General features: G+C 38.6%; 1 protein-coding gene across 4 annotated transcripts in view; it reads left to right on the forward strand.

Moving 5' to 3' along the window:
* Positions 1–5,177: 5,177 nt before the first annotated feature.
* Positions 5,178–26,535, forward strand: part of CNTRL (centriolin) — an 81,716-nt gene continuing 60,358 nt past the window's right edge. For 2 of the 4 annotated variants that reach the window (XM_036022159.1, XM_028505228.2), the window contains exons 1-7: positions 5,180–5,316; positions 9,614–9,837; positions 11,572–11,702; positions 16,235–16,365; positions 17,982–18,123; positions 20,064–20,250; positions 23,376–23,569. In XM_036022159.1, the coding sequence (XP_035878052.1) occupies positions 9,645–9,837; positions 11,572–11,702; positions 16,235–16,365; positions 17,982–18,123; positions 20,064–20,250; positions 23,376–23,569 (978 nt within the window). In that variant the 5' untranslated portion in view covers positions 5,180–5,316; positions 9,614–9,644. Of the gene's footprint in view, positions 5,357–9,613; positions 9,838–11,571; positions 11,703–16,234; positions 16,366–17,981; positions 18,124–20,063; positions 20,251–23,375; positions 23,570–26,535 lie in introns of those variants that run through there. The other 2 variants (XM_036022158.1, XM_036022157.1) reach the window with 2 other exon arrangements.

A 26,535-nucleotide genomic window follows, 5' to 3' on the forward strand; every position in this document is an offset into this window, starting at 1 on the left:
AAGAAAGATCTTGCCCTGGGACAGGTGGCTCAGTTGTTTGGATTGTCATCCTGTACACCAAAAGGTTGCAGTTCGATCCCAGGTCAAGATACACACCTAGGTTGTAGGTTCAGTCGCCTGTTGGGGTGTGCACAGAAGCAGATGATTGATCGATCTCTCTCTCTCTCTCTCTCTCTCCCCCCCACTCTCTCTCTCTCCCCCCCCACTCTCTTTCTCTCCCTCCCTCCCTCCCTCTCTCCCTCCCTCCCTCCCTCCCTCCTTCCTTCTCTCCCAGCCTGCCTCCCTCCCTTCCTCTTTCTGCCTTTCTGTAAAGTCAATAAAAATATCCTCAGGTAAGGGTTTCAAAAAAAAAAGAAGAAAGATCTCAAATCAACAACCTAACCTCCACCTTAAGGTATTGGGGAGAGAAAAACAAACTACCAGTAAATGCAAAGCAAGCAGAAGGAAGAATATATGGAATAGACTGGGAATTAGTGAAATAGAGAAATAAAAAAAACAATAGAGAAAATAAACCTAAACAAAAGTTAGTTCTTTGAAAATATCAACAAAATGAACAAATCTTTAGCTAAGCTCTCCAAGAGGAGAGAAGACTCAAATTACTACAATCATGAGTGAGAGGAAATGCTCCCGATATTCCATAAACAGAAAGGGTTATAAAGAAATACCACAAACAACTATATGCTAACAGATGAAATTAGATAACAGATGAAATAGATAAGTTCTTAGAAATATATAAACTACTAACATTGAAGAAAGAAGAGACTGACAATCAAAAAGGACCTACAACAAGTAATGAAATTGAGCTAGCAATTAAAAAACTACCCACAAAGAAAAGCCCAGACCCTGATAGCTTCACTGGAGAATTCCTAGCAAACAGGCACCAACGCCCTCAGCAAATACCTTATGCACTTTGGCAAGTGTCTTTAGTGATCAACATCAGTGTGGCAACCACGGAAACGGGCTGCTCAGATTTCCCTGGAAGAAAGAATTTGCCATCCAGCTGGAGCAGCACATTAGCTGACAGTCTCTAGCCGTTAATGCCTTCAAGACCGACCTTAGCTTTCAAGCTCAGGCCATCCTCTTCCAGGTAGTCCCTGGTCACTGACTAAACAGTGTAGCCTGACCATTTCTATGTAAGAAAATAACTTTATCTTTTAGAACTGAAAGATGAGAATGTTAACTATTGAAGGAGTTTAGCTAGATGATATGATTAAACCCTGAGATTCTCTCTAGTTCTTACAGTCCATAAATCTATTGAAAAGAATCTGGGGAAGTTTTATATGAACTATCAATCCTTTGGGCTGTGACACTGGCTATTATTTCCAGGGATTCATATTATCTTAGCTTTTTAGGTCATGAATTAATTACTCAAGGTCTTAGTATTCCTGTTTCTAATTGCTTTATTGCAGTTTTGTACAATCTTGTTATTTTCCTAAAGTTATTCTGACTGATAAAATAAGAAAGAATTCCATTAAAATTAAAATATATTATTACAACATTGCAAAGTTTAAGGACTTGTAATGGGTGTTATATGAAATAATACATGTCCCCTGACTTCAGGGAGCTTCCTACATCGTTCAGGTGACAAGATTAACACCAATAACGTTAATAATGATTTCTTTTTTTTTGTATCTAATAACAATTTCTTATGCAACTCCTATAGTCCAGACAATAGGCCAGGCTACTCCCATGTGGTATCTCCAGACCTCATGGCATCCTGGAATAGCCACTATTATTCCTCCTTCTTGCCTCTGTAGTCTGAGCAATGATCATGGCTCCTTATCTAGTTTCTAGTCTCTGGGCCATTTATCATCCCTTTATTTCATTCATTAACCCTGTTGGCTCAAATTTCTGTATTCTGCTTCTTCTATTAAACCAGCTTGGGTAAATTTGATCTGTGTTGAATCAATGTTCAAAAAAGGCTAAGTATAGAAACAAAGAGTACATAGTGATTGGCTGCAGCTGGACCTTGGAGTCAGGTGGTGTAGTTCAGACACAGAGGAGTTTGGGGGTTTGCCTAAGTGGATCTGGTTTGGGCCTGAGCACCCACGTCTGTCCTAGCCCTCTTTAGAATAGATACGAACTCACAAAGCAGGCCCCAAATTCCTTGAGTCGTGGTATCTCCACAAACTATGGCACTGGGAACAGCCCAAGGTCAACCTGAGTAGGGTTGCTATTAATCACTGGAGATTCTGGGTCCTTCCCATTCTGGACCCAAACCCATATATGGCTTCACACAGAACAACACCAAATCTCTAATTCTATTCCTTTCTCATAGTGCCTTACATTTTCTGCATTTCCCACTAGACTGTAATCTCTCTGAGGGCAGAAACTGTGTCTATCTCATTCGCGATTTCATTCCCACAGACCTGGCACATAATAGGGTTTTAATATATATTGACAAAACAAATAAAAGGAAGAGCAAGGAGAGATGAACAGTAAGAGGAACAAAAACCAAAACCAAACCCAGTACACTAATGAAAGATTATCAAGGGCTTTGCAAGCCATGCCCAACAATTGGTGTTTTGCAGACAGTGGCAGGTCCTCCTGTACTGTCATATAGAGTCTGGTTTTCACATATCAGTATTCACAGATGTCTCGTGTAGAATTTTCATTTAGACATAGTATATGATTGATTTTTATATTGCAAATTTTACCCTACTCTGAGATTAAAAAATTAAACCTTTATTTAAAAACACATGCCATTAAGTTAATTTTTAAAGTCACATCAGCAAGACATAAGCAGAAATGATATTAATGGAAGCTGTCATCCCTGCCTGACAAGGATGATTCTGATTAGTCCAGTCTGATTCTGAATCAGCCAGTCTGATTCTCCTCTAAAGCAAATATGCAAAATGATTACACTGGATTGAGAAACACGAGGCAAGTTAAAACAAACAGAATAGCTTTGTTATCATTTGGAAAAAAGAACTGAAGGATAGCTAAGTCACTCTGCCATGGCTAATATTTATATTGTAAATACAAATCAGAAGAGTAACAACTTCTTCATATTACTGGAAAAACGCAAATTACTGTGAAAGGAAAGAGTTGCCTTCACTACTTTCCTATCCTCACTCTTTTAGCATGCAAAAAGGGGCAGTTAATATTCAAATTAGCTACAGGAGCTTTCCCCTCTGACCTTTCTAAGGCCTGAGGACTATCCAAGGCCTTCACCATGCTAGACACCAGTAGAGGGTACTGTGTCTGGATGAAGGAGGAAAACTGACAAAGAAGGTACTGGAGACTATCCATCAAGGTCAACTGGATATGGACAAAGAGACTATCCAAGGGAAAATTAAGGGTTTTGCACCATCCTCTGTACTTTGTGTATCTTTCTGATGGCTACTTATAAGATTGATAATGAGTGACACCAACATACCATGATTTGATAATGGATCCCACCTGAATATCATTAGAGACCTTGAGGGGCATAGCAGCGAGGTTACACAATAAATTCAATTCTATGGTGTAAAAGAGAAAAAGAAATGAGTGCCAAAACAAATAAATAAAATAATAGACCTGAAAGTCAACAATGTACATATTCCAAACTAATACATATGATCCAAACCTCAATAAAAATGCATACATCTTCCTTTTAATTTCAAATGTGGAACTTGTAAGAATTTTGGCATTTCTACAATTCCAAGGGCTTCCTTCTGTGTTGCATAAATATCAGTGGAGAGGGGAACATCGTTCACGTTAAGCGTGGATGCGAATGATGCCCCTGTTGGAAATCACCTGAATTTCCCATTTCTGAATCCATCTCTGCCTTTAGGAAAAATTACAAGTGCCTAATGTGTTCTATAAATAAGGCTCATCTTCCAGCTTTAGCTTCCTCACCCCAGATTTTCAGTTGCCATACTGGTCTACTTTACAGCCAGCTCACTGCCAAGCTCTTTTCTCCACATTCTCCTGGGGTTTGCAGAAGTTGTTCCCTCTGCCAAGCCAATTCTTTCCCACTGCCTTACTCCTTGAATACATTCTTTTCCTCTTTCCCGCCTTAGGATGAGGGCTCACAGCTGGGAAACCTTTGCCTAATAATAAAACAATTAAAACATACCAAGAACTTCCCATGGGGCAGGCACTGTGCTAAAGCCTTTCACGTGCACTGACTTTTTAATTATCAGGGAAACTGTAGAAGGTGTGATTATCCCACTTCACAGATGAGGAGACTGAGGCATGGAGAGAGGGAATTTGTAAAACAGTATCACAAAGATAGGCCTTGATCTCTACAATGAAGAAAGGAACCAATTGTGAAAAATGGTAAGACTCAGTTAAGAATTGTGCTGGGAAGGGAGTATTTGCGTCAAGCAAGTTGTTAAAAATTTGAGGATTACGGCACAAGAGAGGAAGAGACGGTATTGAAGATTTCTGGAGATGGTGCAGCCTCTGAAGGTGACAAGATCCAGGGTACAACCTTAAAAATGGGAGCCTGGAGTGGAGGCAAGTGTCCTTGGGGACAACGTTTAAAAAAAAAAATCACTATTCTCCTGGCACCCTGCACAGTCTATGCGCAATTGTCTTAAACTATATGTTTGATATATGGTGAAATGCAGGACTTTCAGGCAAGCCCCAACTAAAGTTTCCTCAAATGTTTCTTGCTTTTGCTTCCTTGTCCCCAACCAGAAGAAGAATGTCCAACACGGCCCGCAGGAACACCGGCCCACAGCTGCCCCGGGGCTCCCAGGCTGGTCTCGCTCCCTCAACCGCGGGTTGCAGCTGGCGTGCAAGCTGCGTCTGCTCAGCGGCTCATCCTCGTCTGGCCCGTCGGCCCCTGAAGAAAAGAATTCGCCTCAGAAATGGTCGTGCAAGAAGTGTGGCGCCAGGCACGCAAGTTCTCGGCCAGACGGCCAGATTCGAAGTGAGGAAGCTCGGCGACCGCTCTACGTCGTTCCCCCAAGTTGTCCTCTGGCCCAGCCGCCAGGGGGCGTGTTCGAGTCCCGGCGTGAGGCATCAAGCCCCTCCGCCTCAGTGACAGGAGAAGGGCTCCACGGTGACTGCTGCAGGGAACGAGGCCTCCCTCCACCTTCGCTTGCCACGAGAAACCTCGCGCCCAGAGCTTCCCGGCGCCTTCGCGCGCCCGCGGCTGGGACGGAACAAGTAGCGGGAAGCTTTGCCCCACCCCCAACAGCACCGGGAGAGGCGTGGCACAGCAGGCCCCGCCCACGCCGCGCGGGCGCGCTGCCCCCAGGCAACCGGCACAACACAACAAAATGGCTGCTGTGCCGCTAGGCACCTGAAGGGAACGACAGGGGCATCTCCGCCCGGCCTTGTCCCACGGGCCGCTCGGCTCGTCTTCTCAGCACTGAGTGCCAGGTGCGGTCGAAGGTGTTCTCCGGCATCCTGAGACGGAACGGTGGGGGCCCGCGGCAAAGGCGGGAAGGCCTGGACTGGCCCGGGATGCCGTCGGGGCGGGGGCGTGTGCTTGGGAATAGGGATTGGATGGGAAGGAGGGGAGGTCCCGGAACGGGCGTGGGGAGGTTTGGAAACAGAAGGGAGGGGAGGTCCGGAGTGGGGCTGCGGGGCGGTTGAGGGGATTAAGGACGAGAGCGTTAAGGTGCCGAGGGAAGGAGGGTAGGGCTGGTGGATGCCCGGTGACAGGGATAACGGATGATTTGATTGTCCTGATGGGTGTCATGGTATCGGGCGGAATACAGTACATGGAGAAAGAGGAGAATTAGGATATTGGGAAGAAGTGTGAAAAAGAGGGTTAAGGAAGAGGTGAATTTTGATGTAAAACTTGCTTTCAAGTCTTGATTTTTTGACTTTGTTAACTGGCTGTGTTATTTTGGGCATATTTTTTAATCTTCCGGAGCATATATTTTCTCATTTGTAAAACTAATTACTTTTGAGTGTATATGTCAGACTCGGTTCTAAATCATTTGCATGCATTAACTCATTTAGTATTTAAAATAACTTGTATGAGATTACCATCCCCATTTTAAGAGAGAAACTGAGAATCAGAGAGGTTAAGTAATTTACCTAATGTCACACAGTAAGGAAAATTGGGAGTTGAACTCAGGCTGTTTAGTTGCAAAATCTACTCTTAATTCTTAATGATGTACTGCTGCTTGTACACGAGGTTAGTAATTCTGATCTTATACGGCATCTGCAAGGATTTAAATTTGGTAATGTCTTAATGTCCTTGCAACAGTCTTTCTTCATTCATTCAACAAATATTTATTGTGCACCAAACAGTCAAATGGAGTCCCTCCTGACTTATAGCTTAAACTGTTAGAAGATACAGGCAGTCATCAAGTTGTAAAGGAGACCACTTTGTGCAGAGACATGTATAACAGGAGATATAATCCTGCTGTGCATCTTGAGTGTAGAAACTCTGCCTTCTCAGCTCTGTGTTTTTAGAGCCTAGCACAGTCCTTGGAGCAACAAAGGTGCTCAATAAAACTGGATGACGGAATAAATAAATAAATTAATGGAAATGTGTGGGAAGAATGGAGAGATGTGAGACGAGAATTCAGGATGTTGATAGGACAGAGAAGGACACAGATTTCTGGGTGTGAAAGGGGAAAAGCAAGCAGCTAGGTAATATGATGGGATGAAGAGGAATGGGTGGGGATTCGAGTATTTTCTTCCAGGAGGGAAATAATTGGAAGTTGGAGTACTGGAATGGATTAGGATGTCAGAGTATTTGCTGGGGTGAACAGTTGGGAAATCAGAGTGAATAAAGAAGTATTGGAGCAGTGTAGAGAAATGGAGAATAGTAGAGCGTTAGACAGTTGGGACAGGATTTGTGGGAAAATTTGGCAGTCAGAATGGGATGAAGGTGGGAGGCAGAGGTTGACAATTGCCTCTGGAAAGAAGAGCAGCTGGGTTAGTGACTTTGGGAGAGGAATGGGAACATTAGGACTAGAGAAAGTTAAAGAGTATTTAAATGGGTCCAAGAATATGGAATAAAGCAGAATTGTAGGGAAAGTACTAAGAAGTGATTAAGAGGCCAAGGGATGTAATGGAGAGGGATATGGAGGTCAAGAAAAGGGGATGGATATCTGCATATTGGAGTGGAGTGGGAAATGATGGAAGGTTTGGGGATTGTTGAGTCTGTCTTTTAAAGAAGATCAGAGAAGAGGTTGGAAAGTTAGGAACGTTAGGAAATGCTGGAGAGAGGTGGAAGTGTGCTGTCTACCAAGTTGAGATGCTCGGGATTGTTAGATCAAGGAAGGTATCTAAGCCTTAGACTGACAGGATGGGTGGTGGTTTGGTGCCTTGTCATACGATTCTCATCATCGTATCATTCCAGTGGCTTTCTCTTCCTCTGCAGACCACCTGAGGGGCCTTCAACATGTGTCCCCAGCTCTGGACTTCTGTTTGGTTTTCTTTTCTTTTAAAGATTTTATTATTTATTTATTTATATTTATAGAGAGGGGAAAGGAGGGAGAAAGAGAAAGAGTAATATCAATGTGAGAGATACATAAATCGGCCTGCAACCCAGGCATTTGCCATTTGCCCTGACCAGGAATCGAACCAGTGACATTTTGCTTCACAGGCTGGCGCTCAATCCACTGAGCCACACCAGCCAGGGCTGGTTTTATTTTCTTTCTGTCCTTCCTCTTTATACTCTCTAGCCCTTCCTCTCTGCTCTGTCTTCTTTCTTCTTTTGTTCAGTCTTTGTTTATGTCATTGCTAACTACATCCTAGGGTCAAACAACATCCTCATCTTTCCTTAAATTGTAGTTCAAGATTTACTATCTCCAGGTGGTAACCCCTGAAATAATGCTGGACATTCCCAAACACAGTAAATCCCTAAGCCCAGTTCAGTGAGTTAACTATGCTAGGAGATTGTTATACATCTCTATTGTTTGAAGGTCCAGGCTTTACAGGAGCTATGGCAACCCAGGGAGGGGATCTGGGAATGCACCGCGACTTTGGAACCATCACTTATGTTACAATTCATGAAAGGAAGGAGTTGAACTAGATTTCTGGAATTCATTCTAGTATGCATTTTTTTAAACTCTATAAGTAAGGCAGGGTTTTCTGATCAGAATAGGTAACAAAGGACTTCATGATAGTCTAGTGAGGCCCAAAGGGTCTTGGTCGATAAATATTATGAAGAATTCAGGATGGTTCAGTATTTTAAGACTTCAGAAAGAATATTAAGATGCAGGATACAAACTGATTGCATTATATAAAAATTTAGGATGTGCTTTTTTTAGCCAAGAAACTAAAAGAGTATAAAGCATATTTTTTAGCATGTAGCATATATGACTATTCTAATTATACAATTTTCTATCATGCTATGGGATAGAGAACCATATGTAGAAGTGGGAACTATGCCTTGACCTTCCACTCTTCTGGTTTTTAATCTGTTGCCCTTAGGAAAACTACATTTAATTCAGGAATACATAATGTTTTACTTTTAAAACATATGCCTCTTAGCTCTTCTCAAGTTTGAGTATATCATTTAGAAAGAGAATGCCAGTACAGCTTAGTTCTGAATCATTAATATTACTGAGACTTTTTCTGTGGCAGAATTGTATAAGACAAAAAAAAATTGTTTACCACACTTGTGAAATCAGGACCCCAAACCTTGTGGCTGTGGCATAAAAAGTAGTTATGTGAATTGGTGGGAAGGTTTTCTGACCTAAATGGATGATTTAACATGAAAAAATGAAAGAGAAAGTAAAGACACTTACAAGTTTACATTTTAAAGTGGACTGGACTGCTGGGACAAGGCAGGTGGCCATATTATACTGTGTAACTGTGAAATAATAATCACTTAAAAAAACAAATATAGAAGGTTTTTGCTCCTTCAAACTAGTCACTTTAAGAAACCAGATCATGAGGTCAGTAATGCTGTCATATTAAATTTTCTGGCTTATTCCCACGAGTATTGTTCATTACTTAGGGAGCACTGGAGGAGGAACAGGATGGGAGGAAAATGAGGGAGGACTTGGGGAAATGATCAATTCAGTTCAGAGATGTTGAAGTTAAGATGCCAGTGAAGTGTCAGGTAGGCAGTCAGGAATAGCAATCTGGAAGTTAGAGAAAAGTTGGATTGAAGATATAAATATCAGTAAGCAAGGTGGCATTGGGAGCCATGGATGTGTATTAGATTATTTAAAATGTGATTAGAAAGAGGCTAGAAAAGACTTGAGGACTGACATTTAAAGATTGAATGGAAGAGCGTAAGCCAGCAGAGGAGGCCAAGGAGTAGCTAGGGAGGCAGGATGACGCTAAGAGTGTGGTATTCCCGAAGCCAGAGGAAGAAACTGTTTCAGGAAGGAGAGTATGCCCATCAGTATTAAGTACTGCCGGTTGACAAATATTTTCAGCTTCCTGCATTCTAGGATGCCTGTGGGCAGAAAGGGCATTGAGACTAGTTCCAGCCAATAAATTGAAAACAGAGATGACTGATAAGACTCTGGCTGGAGCATGTGCCAATATAAGATCCTATGGAGGTCTCCTTTTCCTCTGGCAAGGTGATCAGCAATGTCTGAAATAGTGTCTGCCCTTGCCATGCTTGGAGTAGTGTGGGTCCTAGCATCTATAGCCTCTGTGTTGATAACTATGTAGTCTTGAAAATTCTGGAAATAGATTCATTGTTTTGATAGCTTTAAAAAATTAACCTTGTTAAATGCACTGAAAACTCTTACAGGTTTTGGTGGACTCTTGGCTTTTTTCTTGCAATGAGGAAGGGCTCTCAGCAAAAAATTTCCAAACCAAAGATGCCGTCATCATCTATGGCCAATATGAGATCTAGGTCACTCTCACCATTAGGAGGATCTGAGATTCTGCCTTTTCATTCTGGAGGACAGCGGTGTAAGCAAGTCGGGATTGCAGGTGAAAACACTATACTTTTGGACTACCAAGACCATAAAGGTATTGCTTTTTAATCTAAGAATTTGACCACATACTCTTTAAGTAGAGATTGGAAAATATTGAACATTTTTGGTCCAACTGTAACATATAACCTGATACTAACTTGACCTAGTGTTTTTATTGACAGACGTGGAAGATGCAGGACAGTGGAGGGTGAGGGCAAAGATGTCTGAAAGGGTTAGGAGGAGGGAGTTTCCACAAAGAGGAAGCTAGGAAGCTTTATTTCCTGTGGTGGGAGAGTGCCTTAAAGCTCATCTGCCAAATTTATCATCATCCTTGGTTTTGGGGAAGGGCAAATCCATTCACTTCAGAATGGAGTGCCATAACTGAGTATAAGAATGTTATCTACTCTTGGGCTATTCCAGTTGCTTATTGGAAAACTGCTCATCTGTGAATGGACTGATTTCCACATAAGGACATATATATGTTCCACCAAGATTTATATTTTTTTCCCTAAAAGCATTCCATTAGTCTGGGAATCTATTTTCAAAAATAGATTCTTTATTCTAAGAATATGTTTAATGTGATTAAATGTAAAAGAAAACTATGTAATTTGTTTTTGCTGAGTCACTGAATCAGAGCTATTAAGCTCTATTGACTTGAATAGGCGATCAGTTCTTACTAATAAACATCATCAGCAGTGAGCTTAGACTATACCCTTGCTGTCAGTTGGTACACTGTTACTTCTAATTTGATTGATATTTTAGAATATTGACTAATGTATAAAAATATTTTTTTTCTCCTAGAGCAACCCAAATTAAAGAAAAAAATCATTTTATTTTGAACCAAAATAAATGTGATATTAACTCATCATAAATAATCATAGGGAGTCTTTGGTCCATAGTGTGGATCTGAACTCAGGATTAATTTTTTTCTGACCCAAAGAAAGAACCAGGGGGCAGTTTTCTTTTTATTTTCTGCCTTTGCAAACTGTAACACGGCTGTAATAAACTCTGATGGCAATATCCGGAAAGATTGTAGGACAGGGTGTGCTATCCATCAAGTTAGTATTTTATCTCTATAAAATATGATGTGGTCTTCTCTGTTTAAAAGAGCAACAAATTTGAGTTTGTCACCATCAAAAAAAAAAAAGGAAAAGAGGATTTTTAAGAATTTAAACATTTTTGAACTTTAGATTAGAATTTTAAAAAGCAAAAACTAAATACCACCAGGTTGTTTTTTTTAAATTGCTAAAAACTTCAGTGCTGTATATAATTAAAAGTATAAGTTTGAGATTCACCTGCCTGGATTTAAGTCCTGGATTTGCATATTACTAGCTGCAAAATTTTGAGCAAATTATTATAATTTTTTAAATAAATGGGAATAGTAATTTCTATCTCAGAGATTTGTTGTATAAATTAAATTTTTAAATGTAAAACATTTAGCAGAAATCTTGGCACACAGAGTGGGGCAAAAGTAGGTTTACAGTTGTGAGTACGTGAAACACAAAGTTTATTCTTGTATTATTTATTAATTATTTTATCATTTGCCATATGAACAACTGTAAGCCTACTTTTGACCCACTCTGTATTTATAGAGTATAACTGTTATCGTCATTATTATGAAATGCTGTATAAAGTAAAATATTATTATTAAAGTATTGCAATTAGAACTCACCAGCTATCTTTACATTTGCATGATTAAATTTGTTTTTATTTTATAACATCAAAACAATTTGTTTTCAGAGTATTCATGTCTTCCTTTGCTGATAATTATCTGTTTCTGTCCTTTCAGAAGCTGACTCACATGCAGGAGTCCGATATATTACAGAGGCCCTTATTAAAAAACTTACTAAACAGGACAATTTGGCCTTGGTAAAATCTCTGAACCTTTCACTTTCTAGAGATGGTGGCAAGAAATTTAAGGTAAGTTATCAACATTTTTTAATATAGGCATTCTTTTTGCTATTTCTGTTCCTTAAAACTGAAAAAAATAGATATTAGACTTACAATAACATCTCACCTTAATGTCTTCTAATTTGTAGCAGACCTTATTATTTCCAATGAAAGTTCTATACCCGAAGTATATGACATCTTCAAATTCATGAGTACCTATTTTTTTTTTTTTTTTTACATTATTGACTCTGGAGAAGGGGTTGGCATACTACAGTCTGTAGGCCAAATCCGACTTGCTGCCTATTTTTGTGAATAAAATTTTATAGCCACACACATTTGTTTACTTGTTGTCTGTGGCTGGTTTTTGCACCACAGTAGCAGAGGTATTATAAGTACTTGTCACAGAGACTATCTGGCCCACAAAGCCAAAAAAATTTACTATCTGGATTTTTGCAGAGAAAGTTTGCTGATCTCTTCTCTGGAATGTTTACTACTTTAATTCATAGACTACAACATGAACATATTTTAATGTTCAACTCAATTTTTTTATTAGAAAAAATATAAACTTAGATGCCTACTACATTAGTTACAAAAATGAATTAAAAAAGATTGAAGATCTTAATGAAAACAAGTCAACCAACAAAAATACTATGAAAGTACTAGGGAAGAATATAGGAGAATATATTTTTAAATCTTAAGTTGGGAAGGCCCTGCTAAGCAAACACCAACCCTACTACCACAAAGAAAAATATTGCCAGATTTAGCTTACTTAATGATTGAAAAGTTGTGTTTAATGAAAGACATTATTTAAAAAGTTAAAAGAAAACAACAAACCGGCAGGTCGTGTTTTCAACTTATGTAACGGTACCCACATCTATAAGGAGCTCCTATAGTTCAGTAGGAGAGACAACTCAATGGAAAATGTTCAAAGGGTATGAACAGACCATTCACAAAAGTATTGAAAGTGGCCAATATTAACATGAAAATGTTTTCAGTTTCATTAATTTCAAAGAAATGTTTTTTAAGAATATATTTTATTGATTATGCTGCTACAGTTCTCATTTTTTCTCCCCTTCACTCCCCTCTACCCTGTACCCCTCTCCACCAGCATCTCCCCCATCTTAGTTTATGTCCATGGGTCATACATACAAGTTCTTTGGCTTCTCCATTTCCCACACTATTCTTAACCTCCACTGTCTGTTTTGTACCTACCATTGATGCCTCTTATTCCCTGTACCTTTTCCCCCATTTTCCCCCCTCCCCCTCCCCACTGATAACCTTCCATGTGATCTCCATTTCTGTGATTCTCTTCCTATTCTGGTTGTTTGCTTAGTTTGTTTTTGTTTTTTGGGGTTTTCTTTAGGTTTGGTTGTTGATAGTTGTGAGTTGGTTGTCATTTTACTGTTCATATTTTTTGTCTTCTTTTTCTTGGATTTCTAAGTCCCTTTAACATTTCATGTAATAATGGCTTGGTGATGATGAACTCCTTTAACTTGACCTTATCTGGGAAGCACTTTATCTGCTCTTCCATTCTAAATGATAGCTTTGCTGGATAGAGCAATCTTGGATGTAGGTCCTTGCCTTTCATGACTTGGAATACTTCTTTCCAGCCCCTTATTGCCTGTAAGGTCTTTTGAGAAATCAGCTGATAGTCTTATGGGAACTCCTTTGTAGGTAACTCCGCTTTTCTCTTGCTGCTTTCAAGATTCTCTCTTTATCTTTCATCTTGGGTAATATAATTATGATGTGCCTTGGTGTGTGCTTCCTTGGGTCCAGCTTCTTTGGGACTCCCTGGACTTCCTGGACTTCCGGGAAGTCTGTTTCCTTTGCCAGATTAGGGAAGTTCTCCTTCATTATTTGTTCAAATAAGTTTTCAATTTCTTGCTCTTCCTCTTCTCCTTCTGGCACCCCTATGATTCTGATGTTGGAACGTTTAAAGATGTCCTGGAGGTTCCTAAGCCTGTCTTTATTTTTTTGAATTCTTGTTTCTATATTCTGTTCTGGGTGAATGTTTATTTCTTCCTTTTGTTCCAAATCATTGATTTGATTCTGATTTCCTTCCTTTCACTGTTGGTTCCTGTACATTTTTCTTTATTTCACTTTATGTAGTCTTCATTTCTTCCTCTATTTTGCGGCCATACTAAGCCATTTCTGTGAGCATCCTGATTACCAGTGTTTTGAACTCTGCATCTAATAGTTTGGCTATCTCTTCATTGCTCAATTCTATTTTGGGGGCTTTGATCTGTTCTTTCATTTGGGCCATATATTTTGTCTCAGCATACTTGTTATGTAGTAAGGGGCTGAACCTTAGGTGTTCACCAAGGAAGGCAACCCACTTTGCTGAGTTTGGCACTGTATGTGAGGGAGGGGTCTGAGAGGGAACAGTGCTGCTTGCTCGGCTCTCAGTTGGATTTCAGTCACTTCCCTTGCTACCCCCAAGCAAATTGGGCCCTTCTGGTGCTGATTCCAGGGTGGGTGGATTTGTGTACATTCTAGAACCCTGTGGGTCTCTCCAATGAACTCTCCTATGATGCTTGAAGTTTCTCCTGCCGCCTCTATGTCAGACACTATATTAGGCTGTGGAAGTACACAGAAAGGTAAATAAGCTTAGTTTGTGATCTCTGGGAACTTAGAGCTTACTGTGAAGAATGCTTAGGATTAAGAGGAGAAATAGTGAAGGAGAACCAGAGCATGGAAGAGGCACACCCAACAAAGAAGTGTGAAGGAGCTATTGGGACAGGAAGAAATGCAAGAGGGTAGTAAATTGAGGCCAAAGCAGAGAAAACTTAAGGCAGGAAAGGATGATATAAAATGTCATAGGATAGTCAAATAGGATGAAAACTTAGAAATCATTTGGGTTTGTCAGTTGAAAAGCCCTTTCTTCCCTGGCTGGTGTGGCTCAGTGGGTTGAGTACCAACCTATGTACTGAAAGGTCACTGGTTTGATCCCCAGTCAGGGCACATGCCTGGGTTGCAGGCTGAGCCCCCAGCTGGGGACTTGTGAGAGGCAACCTATGGATGTTTCTATCCTTCTCTCTTTCCCTCCCTTCTCCTCTCTATAAAAAATATAATAAATTTTAAAGCCCTTTTATTTCTCAAATTCACCAAGTTCATTCTTTCAGGGCCTTTGCATTTTCTTTTCTTTGCCTGGTATTCTTTGCCCCCCAGGTGTGTGCACAGCTGGCTTCTTGTGATTGAGGTCTCAGCTCAGTGTATTTCTCTGTTAGGCCTTCTTTCATGACCCAATCATAGTTAGCCACCTCTCCTCAGTCACTCTCTTATTCTTTCAGTCAATAATATTTCTTTTTTAAAAAAACTATTATGCCCCCTTTTAAAAAAGATTTTATTTATTTATTTTTAGAGAGGGGAAGGGAGGGAGAAAGAGAGAGAGAGAAACATCAATGTGTGGTTGCCTCTCGCATGACCCCCACTAGAGACCTGGCCCGCAACCCAGGCATGTGCCTTGACTGGGAATCGAACCTGCAATGCTTTGGTTCGCAGCCCACACTCAATCCACTGAGCTACACCAGCCAGGGCAATAAACATTTCTTTAGTACCCATTGTGTGCCAGGCATTAGTGCTATAGCAGTAAACACAGCAGACAAAATCTGTCCTCTTAGTGCCTTGTATTCTGCCACATCATGTCATCTCTATTTTCTTATTAGTATGCTTCACTGTCTGAAAATTTTGCTTATTTTTTCATTTGTTTATCATCTTTCTCTGTGAATAAAAACCAAGAACCTTGTTTTCCTGATTCACCACCATATTTCTAGTACCTAAACAGGTCCTAGGAAATAAATATTCATAACTATTTGTGAAAGGGACGAATGAATGGTGATCTTGGAGAGAACTGTTTGAATACATATTAAAGGCAGAAGATGCATTGCCTTACCAATAGAATAAGAGTGAATGGAAGGCAGAATGAGCAAATGTACATAATTCTTGTGAGAACATGGTGGCAAACAAGAAGGATAAAATGATGGCTTGATAGGAAAACAGGTTCAGTGTGAGGGATTTATTTTATATAGAAGAGATTGAGCGTGTGGGACATAGGCTTCTGCAGCAGGGCACTTGTCTACTTCACTGGTATGATCTCCATTGCCTGGTGCCACACCCGGTCTGTAGTAAATATGTAATGAGTATCTGTTTAATAGTGATTGTTTCTAAACTTGTGAGGAAGACCCAGGAGAGAGAAAGAGATTGAAGGTGTAAGTGTGTGGGGAGGGGAGAGGAGGAGTAGGTTTATACAACAGTCTAAATATCTTGTTGAACGTTGAAGAAAGAAGGAGAGGAGGGAGGGAGAAGCATGAAGAGTGGAGGTGGGGAATTCTTGTTGGACGGTCTTGCACTCGTAGTCTGTATGACGTGTTGTCTGCTTGGCAAGTTTGGCGGCTTGAGTAGAGCTGGTACTCAAGCTCTACTGGTCAAGGAGAGCCTCGCCAAGGGACTGTCTAGGCGAGCAGTAAGGGCTCACTGTTCTCTATGACTGCTCACATATTTACATGTTGTGTTTATGTCAGGGCATCTGTTGTGTAAAGTATTTATTGATTTGTTTTATTTAGTATATCGAAAATTTGGAAAAATGTGTTAAACTTGAAGTACTGAATCTCGGCCATAACCTAATAGGGAAGATTGAGAAGCTGGATAAACTGTTAAAATTACGTGAACTCAACTTATCGTATAACAAGATCTGGTGAGTACGACTTCTTTAGGTAGCATTGCAGGGCCATTGTCTTTGTTAAAGAAGTAGATTAATGCTGCCCACGTGACTGAAAGAAAGCTTTGAAACAACAGGCACTTTGATCCTCTACTCGTGGATAGTCTGGCCCTTCCCAGATGAGGACTGCCTTCAAGACCCGGCATTACTAAAGTACTAAGTAATATCTACCTAGCATTATCAAGAAGGAGATACAATTTTTGAGTACCAAATTGTATCTCAATTCTATTTTGGCAGGAAGTTTTCCCAGATAGAGTTTTTGATTCACTACCTATTACATTAAGAACATTGACATGAAGCCGTGTGTTTTAACCCTGTAATTTTTATCCTAAAGATATTTCAACTTGTTTATCTTGATTTTCTTTGCTGATTGATATAAGAAATATACTCTCAATCTTGTTTCCATTTCATAATATGTATTACTGTGAGATATAAACATAAAATTGACTAGCTAAAACTGCACATAAAAAACTTGTTATAGATAAATAATGCAGATATGAAATCTTGAATATCTTTGTATCTGTACACTTCCCCCCATGTTAGACTTGTTATATGTAATGTCCAACAAACAGCTAACAGTGGCAGAAACTCTAATATGGTAAAAAATAAATGGGAAAATAACTGATTAACCAATCCTTAATATATCAATCCTTAATATAAAGTTTATGTAAAAATAATTGATCCTGACAAAAATAATTTCAACAAAATTAAAATGAAAATAAAGAAGCTTAGAAATATTTTCCCAATATACTGTTCTCCTGACCAAGTAATTACTCTGATAATTAAATTGGAATTAAGTTGGGAAAATACTTCATCAGTGAAAATTCATCAGTATGGGTGATGAATGTTTTATTAATTTAAATATTCTCATTAAAATATTTGTGTTTACAAATATAGTATTATTCTGGGGTCCACCAGCTCAAAGTGGCAGCTTTATCCTGCTTGTATAGCTAATTTTTCAGTAATGACTTAAGGTAATAATTATAGACATCTTCTATTGTGCAGGGTTCTAACACACAGCAGTGTGTGCTGTTGGGTTTTCCAGCTCTCCTCTGGCTGTCAGTGCTAGTACTCTTTATAGCGGTTAGTAAGAATGCCACAGACAGACTCGTCTCTTCTGTGTTGTGGGATCATAAAGTTTGATAGTAAGATAGGTAAGATTTCTGCCCACAGTAATGAAGAGTTTACCAAAGATATGATGAATTTGTTTTTAACTGCTTTTTTTGTTCTTATTTATGAAAAGCATTGATAAATTATAATTGTGAAAGGTAATCTCACATAAAACCAAGGTTGTTAATTCTAAAAATATAGTGGAGGCCCTGGCTGGTGTGGCTCAATGGATTGGGCCCTGGCCTGTGAGCCAAAAGGTCTCTGGTTGGATTACAATTAGGGCACATCCCTGGGTTGTGGGCCAGGTCCGCAGCTGGGGGTGTGAGAGAGGCAACCAGTCAGTGTTTGTCTTACACATGGATGTTCCTCTCCTTCTCTTTCTCCCTCCCTCCACTTCATTCTGAAAGTAAATAAAACCTTAATATACTGGAGGGACTCTATTTTGGTACTAAGTAAGTTTGACTTTACCCTTTGATTTCCAGCAAAATTGAAGGCATAGAGAATATGTATAATCTACAAAAGCTAAACCTTGCAGGAAATGAAATTGAACATATTCCAGTATGGTTTGGGAAGAAGTTGAAATCTTTGCGAGCTCTCAATCTGAAAGGCAACAAGATATCATCGGTAAGTTATTCAGAGTAGGAAGAATGTTTTTCAAATTTTTGGAATTGTTGAAAAAGTTAAAATCTAAGTTTAAAAAAAATGGGATCTCTTCTTTTAAGGTCAGTAGTCCTTTGATGAAACATCAAATTCAGATATAACCTGCGATTGTCTAAGGTAATTAAATATAGTCAGTCCTACTTTTACATGGTTCTATGGTAACTGAGAGTTGACCTCTTAGCATTTTCACATCTGTTATTTCAGTTGAGCCTCAGAACACTTGTTTTAAGAAGACAGTGCAGGAATTATTTTTAAAATACTATGGGGTGCAGGGGCTGGGTGGTGGTAGGCAAAGGGAGAAAAAGGAGGAATGACTAATAGCATAAACAATAAAATACAAATAAATAAATAATACTGTTAGTTAGGTATCATAGTTTTACTCCCATTGTTAATTATAGTCTCAGGGAGGTTAAATCTCTTACTCAATTTATACCAGAATTCAGGTCAGTGAATGCCTGCAACCGTTTCTTTTTTTTCCAATTTATGAATTAATCTCAATTACAATATTAGGTGTTTTAGGAGGTTACTCACTAGCTGTTTATAATAGAGCAACTTTATCATGGTTCACATAATCTGATGATGATGTATATTTTTCTCTGGAGTATAATTTATGATTTTCTTTGATAGTTATACAGTTAGATGTTCAAGAAACATTACTAAGTAAAAACATTAATATATTTAAATCTGTATTAAAATTGGAACAATCATGCTACAATTTAAAAAACACTAGTCTTAAAATAGAAGAAAAAAGATGTGCCTTCCACTATGTGTCTAGACTTGCCTTCTGTGATTTTGAAGAAACTCTTCATCTCTCTGAAACTCACTGCTTAAGTTGGAGAAACAATTTCTACCCTGCCTCCTTTACAGGAATGTTATGGGCTCAGGTGAAATGACAGATGTGAAAATGCTTTAAAATTTTTAAAACATTAACTCTTAGGTTGTATTCTTTAAACCTTCAACAGTGGAAGCAGTAATAATAAACAACACTTGTTTAATGCTATGCAGTGAACAATGTCTGCGTGTTCCTTATTTCATCTTCATGAAGATCTGATAAGGTGATTCTCTGCCACTTCACCGTGATGGCCCAAGAGCCTCAGAGCCCAAGCCCCACGCCTTGTTGTACAGCATCACCTTGGAACTCTTGGGGCCTGGGAGGTGGTAGGGTAACTGTGAGTCTAAAATTTGCCACACGTATTCCTCAAATAGTGATCCTTAGCTAGTACTCAGAATCAGCTGGTGTTAACAGGAAAATCATTCAATAAATATTTATGATTATTTCTGATTTGCTGTCACTTTTCATCCCAGTTCATATTTGACATTGGTATCAATAAGTGATACACATTCACTTGGGTAAGATTTTTTTGTACTAACTTTTAATAGTTTCTCAACCTTTTAAAATGCATCCTTGGATAAACATAAAAGTCTCACTTCAAAACTTACCCTTATTTCTTTTAACTATTAAATATAGCTATTAGCTGAGAAGTTACCAGTTTTTCTTTAATTCGTTCAGTCAGTATAATGAAAAGGCAGAGGATTTATAGGTACACAGATTTAAATTCAAATCCTGTTTCATTCACTTACAACCTCTGAGCTTTGAGCAAGTCACCTAACTTCTTTGAACAAGCCCAGTTTCTTCATGTGTAAAGTTAAGATGATTATGTATCATAGGTTGTTGTGGGGAGTCACAAATGAAATAGTACATGGAAATGCCTAATAATGCCCTGATGCACTGTACTCAGATACTCAAATACTCCTTCTTATTCCTCCCCTCATGCGCTACTTTTTGATAATGGGTTTCATGAATAGATTCCTTGCCATGTTAATAGCAGTTTCTATATTTATTACTCCTTTTAGTTATGTTTATGATTTTTAAATTATACCAATAATGTTATATGTCATTTCAGCTTCAAGATATAAGCAAGTTGAAACCACTTCAAGATTTGACTTCTCTGATCCTAGTTGAAAATCCAGTTGTTGCCCTTTCTCATTACTTCCAGTTTACCATTTTTCACCTCCGTTCACTGGAAAGCTTGGAAGGTCAGCCGGTAACCACTCAGGACAGACAGGAAGCTTTTGAGAGATTCAGTTTGGGTAAAGTGACTTTTTTTAATAACTAAATTTGGGTGGGAAAAGAATAACCCAGAAATTATCCATAAAAATATATTATATTATGAACATTATAATGCTATTAAAATTTGCATAGAAAGTTGCACCATAAATTAATTAATTCAGCAAGTAGTCATTGGGCATGTATTGTGAACCAGGCACTGTATCTGGTACTAAGGATACAATAGTGAGGAAGACAGGGTGCTGGCTTTAGTGCAGCTTGTGTTTTGGTGGAGAAGACACACAAAAAAAGCAAGTAAACCCTGATAAAGTAGCAGAGGAGAGCCCCCTTTTTTGGAAAGTGTGGTGTAAAGGAATGGCACTATGAGGACGTGACATTTCGACTGGAGACAAAGGCCAGAATGGATTAGCCACGTGAGCAAAGGCATTCATGGAGAGGGAACAGCTTTTACTTTGAGGTTGGATAGACCCTGGTGAGTTAGGGAACTGAAAGAAGATCAGTATGACTGGAGGGATAGCTCAAGAAAACACTATGGGGAGACTGTATGTGGTGGGGGGTAGATAGCACAGGTCCTTGGAGTTTGGATTTTATTCCAGTTTCAGAAGAAAGCCATTGAACAGTTTTTAACTGGGAATGGGACATGAGCTAGTTTATATTATGATTATTATTGATGCAGGATGGAGATTGATTTAGAGCAGAGGAAAATGGAGCTAAAGGGACACATGATTAGACTGCTGCAGAAATCTAGGCTAGAAATGTTGATGGCTTGTGTTTCAGTGGTGGGTTTGGTATATCGATGGATCAGTTTTGGAGGTTCAGCAGCACTTTTTAGTGGATTGGAAATACCCAGACTTCTAGCTTGAGTGTTTGGATGGTGATATTATGTATAAATATAGGAGAACTTAGAATGCTGAGTTTGAATGTCTGTGAGAAAACCAAAAAGATTTGGAAATGTGAGTCTGGAGTTCAAAGAGATCTATACTAGACCTATAAATTTGGGAGTCAGTCAGCATGAAAACGATCATTTAATTCCACCAGAATCAATTAGCTCAGTCAGGCAAGGCTTGGGATGAGCGAGGAGGAAAGCCAGCTAAGCAAGCTCAGAGAAGCCAACAAGGTAGGAGAAAACCAGGAAATAGTGGGTTGCAAAAGCCCAGAGAAGAAGGTTTCAAGAGAGGAAGTGGTCAGCTACATTGAATGTTGCTGAGATATGAAGAAGTAAGATGAGCACAGAGAAGTGCATGAGATTGGCAACATCTGATGATGATCTTGACAACAGCAGTTAAGGCGTGGTTAGGACAAATGCTAGATAATAGATGGAAGAGTGATATTTCGGTGAAGATTTGAAATTTGCTCCCATAATTTCTCCCTCCTAATACCTAATAAGTGAGTTAAAAAAAAATCACCAATAGCTTCCAGACCAGGAAATGAGCAGAAGCCGATGCGGTAAAACCTCAAAGCTAGCAGTCAAAGAAGCAAAGACAATATTCAGGAGCAGAGTGGAGGGACAAGTCATGGCTCAATTCTTTTGGTCCTTAAGAAGACAAGATTAGATCAGAAAAAAAGAAGAAAGATTGTCTCTTAATAAGAGGGACAGGACACTTTCTCCGTCGAAGGGGGAGAAGATGTTGCAGGTGTGGGTAGTTTTGTTGCTTTGGTGGTGGGAAAATGAGGAAGTTCTCACTAGTAGGGTCTGTTTTCTTGTGAAATATGAGGTCATCGACTGAGAGAAAATAGAAGGAGTATGGGGTGGGGGTGTAGAGAAAGAGGAAGGCATATGGAATATTCATTTTAGAATGTTAGGAAATGAGCCTGTATATTCAACCATTTGAAATTGATGTTAGTCTATTTCACTTACAAAAATGATAGTCTCATAATGTTTGATCCAGTACTTGAGAACTATAAATTTTAATTAGTTTGGGATCCTCCATACTCAACATTTATTACCCTGACGTTTATGTTTTAGAATTCTTAAAATATAAATAATTCAAAGGAAAGTCATCATATAAATGTACTATTGGGGAAGATGTTTCTATTACTTATGATGCGTTGATGACTTTGAATATTAATTAGGAGCCTTTAACATGCTGAACTCTTGGAATCCAGTGGTGAAGCAGATAGATGCAGTTTCGGCTCTCACAAAACCAAGCTATTTGATCACATTTTACAATTCCCTGTGTGACAAGGGCCACAGCAGAGGTGCAAGGTGGTGTGAGAGCATCCCTGAGAAGCATCTAACCTGGGGAGAAGGTAGAGTCAGGGCAGACTTTTCAAAATATTTTTAAAACTAAGACCTAGAGGATGCAAAATAGGCCAGTAATAGATAGAGGAAGCCAGTTCCAAGCAGAAAATGTGACTAAAAGCCTGCAGGTGAGAAGAGGCATCACTAATCTGAAGAATTGGAATCATTTCAGTGGGCTGCAGTGGGATGTGCTTGAAAATAATGCTGGAAAGGGAGTTTGAGACCAAATCATGAGGAGTCTTGTCAATTCTTCATATAGGCTTTTGGATCCTATCCTAAACATAATGGGAAGCCTCTGAAGGATTTTAAGATAGCATAGTATTTTGCAAACATGCTTGCAGCATCCTTTAATGTTTGATTACAAATGTCAAATAAAATACTGCATTTTTTATGGGAGGCCTGGAAAGAAGCTTCATTTGTCAACACACTGAATTAAATATTTGGGGAAAATGTTATCTTTTAAAATTGTTATGCAAATGATGACGTCTTACCTCTTAATATAAATCACTTTCTAGTTCAAAACAGCCCCCCCCCCCCCCCCCCCCCGCCCCGAAAAGTCAGTCATACCACATAATTTAGCCCTGGCTGTTGTGGCTCAGTGGATTGAGCGCTGGCCTGTGAACTAAAAGGTTGCTGATTTGATTCCCCGTCAGGGCACATGCCTGGGTTGCCAGCCAGGTCCCCAGTTGGGAGCATGAGAGAGGCAATTGGTCAGTGTTTCTCTCCCTCTCTTTCTCCTTCCTTTCCACTCTCTCTAAAAAGAAATAAGTAATCTTAAAAAAAATAATAGTGGGACTATATTTATACTATTCTAATAGGTCTTTTGCTATTAGTTAAGAAATATTCTTAACCTTTCTTCAGCTAGGAACTGTAATGTTCAATAAACAATTAAATTTGTATTGGCAGAAGAAGTAGAAAGACTAGAAGGAGACCTGGAAAAAAAGATAATGGAAATTGAAGAGCTTAAAAGCAAACAAACAAAGTTCCTGGAAGAAATTAAAAATCAAGATAAATTGAACAGATCATTAAAAGAGGAGGCCGTGTTACAAAAACAGAGTTGTGAGGAGCTAGAAAGTAACCTAAACACGAAAAATGAATTGGTAAGTTCATATTTTACATTGTTTACGTATTTTACTATGTTTTGACTATATATATTCTCCCGAAATAGGGCATTCTTTGTCCGTGGTCTGAAAAGACAAATTCCTGACCATAGAGTGGAGGAGATGTGGTTTAACAGAAATATGTGCTAAAGATTTTACAAGCTGTAGTTGAGTGGGCGCTGTGTCATACGGCTGCCCAGAAGACGAGTGCTGTTTCGGGCTGCACTGTGTGAAGTGCAGGGCCTAGAACCAAAGAGGGAGGTGAGGCCCCGCACTAGTAGGAGCTGGTCAAACTACCCATAGATGTGTGTATTTTTTTTTTTAACAACATCGTTGGTGACTGTACATTGGCAAAAACTTTTAGAAGGCAATTTGGCAAAATTATCCAAATTTAAATGGACATACCCTACATCCTATATAATAGAAATATCAGTATACATAGTGTTTATGTTATATTTATTTATTATTATATGTTGTAATATTACATAATCTATATTTCCAATAAGATGTTCTGTAGAAATGGTAGCAAGAATGTGTAAAGATATTGTATATGCACATACATACATATATAAAGTATGTATATATTTTATACATATATATATACATATATAGTACATGTATATATACTAGGACATTCCCTAGAACATTATTTATATTAGCAAAATATTGAGAATAACTAAATTGTCCCCCAGTGGATATCTGTGTGGTAGAAAAATCTTGTTAAGTGTTAAAATGAGGTGGAGCTGTATGTTCTGATACAGAAGGCTGTCTAACACATACTGCTATGTGAAAAACGCAAGCTATAAAAGAGTATACCGAGGATGATCCTATGTATAATGGCATCGGTGTTGGGAAAAATGGTAGAATGTACTAAACTCTTGACAGTAGTTATTTCTGAGGAGTGGAATTAACAGACTTTCAAATTACTATTTATGCATATCTGGAATACATAGATTTTATAAAATTTGGCTTTATGGTTGAGATAAACAGAATATTTTAGAAGAGATTTAAACAGACTAGATAGTGTATGATCAGAAGGTACCTGACCCAAAGGTTTTAACGGTTGTGAGTCCATGTCCTATGAGGAATGGCCAAAGCAACCGGGAGTGTTCTCCTGGAGAAGAGGAGAAACAGCGAGCTCTGATGATTGCCTTCAGGTAGTTAAAGGACTGTTCACGGAAAAGGGACATAGACTAATTGATCAAGGTCCCACAGGTGGAATTAAGAAGTAACGAATAGAAAATACAGTAGTAAAGAAGAAATTTCGAATAGCCATCGTGAGATGAAATGGGGGTAACTCCGGACTGTGTTTGCTGTCATTGAAACAGGCACATGCTCGGGGCTGGGGGAAAAGATGAAAATGCTAGACAGCAAGATGGACCAAATCCTAAAAGGCCTTTTCTACTCAGAGAATCTGACGGTGTAGTATTAGTATACTACTTGTCCTTGAAGGAAAAAATAGCTATTGGTACTTTTTTTTTCTTTTGACAGTTCGTTTTCTGACCTATGCTTAGAGTTATGTTTTCTGATCATAACTTAGAGAACTATACCTCTCACATAACTATAGAATCTTAGATACAGTTACAATTTTTTGCATTTCCCTTTCAAGACTGGCATTCTAGCTTAATTATTTGTTGACAAGAATTTTGCTTAAGCATTTAATTTTTTTAGCAAGAAAAAGTATCCCCTTCTCTGTGCAGAGAGGGAAATAGTTACATAAAATTCAAATACTTAACCTCCTTCTCGAGTTCTTCTTTGCCTGAGAAAAAAGGTAATTTATACCAGGGGACGTGCTGAAAGGGCAGCTTCCCCAGCTGTTAGTCAGATATTCAGAGCATATGTGGGTTCCTTCATGTGCCCCTACTTGAAGGTAGTTTTCAAATATGCCAGCTGTATTCTAAAGGCATACTGAAAATATGTTAACAATTTGGTGATTATCAGTGATTTTATATTACACATACTTCTGTTGCTCTCCATTCCATAATAAAGTGGATTGATAGGAAATGTAATCATTTGAAACTTACATGACAATTTCATTTTAGCAGTGAACTCTTTAAGCCGTCACTTAACATTTGTATTTAAAATACAAAAAAAAACCCCACCCAGTACTTACTGTGGTGTCACTTGATATTTGTGAGCATTTAAACATTTTTCCTGAGTTATCCATCTTTTTTGTAGTACAGAATTCATCTTTTATTAAGATAAAAGAACTTATAATTTCTATATGCTGACTCCCTAGTGCATGTTAGTTAATCCACTGAAAACCTTGGCAAAATGTTGTATTTTATGACCTTGCACTATCCCTAAATTATGGATTGTTTTAATTGTCTAGTTTTCTCTTTTATTTGTTTACAATGTTGTTGATATGTTTGTGCTGTGGATAAATGTTTTGTAAATTGTCGATGGTTTTGCTGTTTTGTTTTTTCTGTAACTATCGTTGGTTAGAAGATAGACTCTGCTCTTCTTCATGTCATGCTATTTTCATATTTAACCATGTAAAAATACATGTATATGTGAAGTTAGTAAGTTGCTATAATGAATTCTGATAACACAGATGTATACAGTAGAAAATGAAGGTCTCACTCTTCCCCCACCCCATTGCCTGGTGTTAACATATATCCTTTTTGTTTTCTCTGCTTATACAATATACAGGTAATAATGTATATGTGATTAAATACAATGTATATATCTTTGAATATTTTTGTGATTTAAAAATATCTTACTATATATATTTTTAATTCTGCATCTTATTTTTTACAAAACTGTATGTCATGGACAGCTCTCCAAGTTTAAAAAGAATACATACATACTTGTGCACATACACTTTGTACATACACTACCCATAAATCTTTCTCACTCTTTTCAGAGTCTATATTATGTTCCATTATGTGGGTCCTCCATAGTTTATGTAGCCTGCTATTATTGATGAATATTAGGTTGCTTCTGCTTTGTTGTTATTAGAAACA

The sequence above is a fragment of the Phyllostomus discolor genome, chromosome 3 (genome assembly GCF_004126475.2).
Source record: "Phyllostomus discolor isolate MPI-MPIP mPhyDis1 chromosome 3, mPhyDis1.pri.v3, whole genome shotgun sequence".
NCBI lineage: Eukaryota > Metazoa > Chordata > Mammalia > Chiroptera > Phyllostomidae > Phyllostomus > Phyllostomus discolor.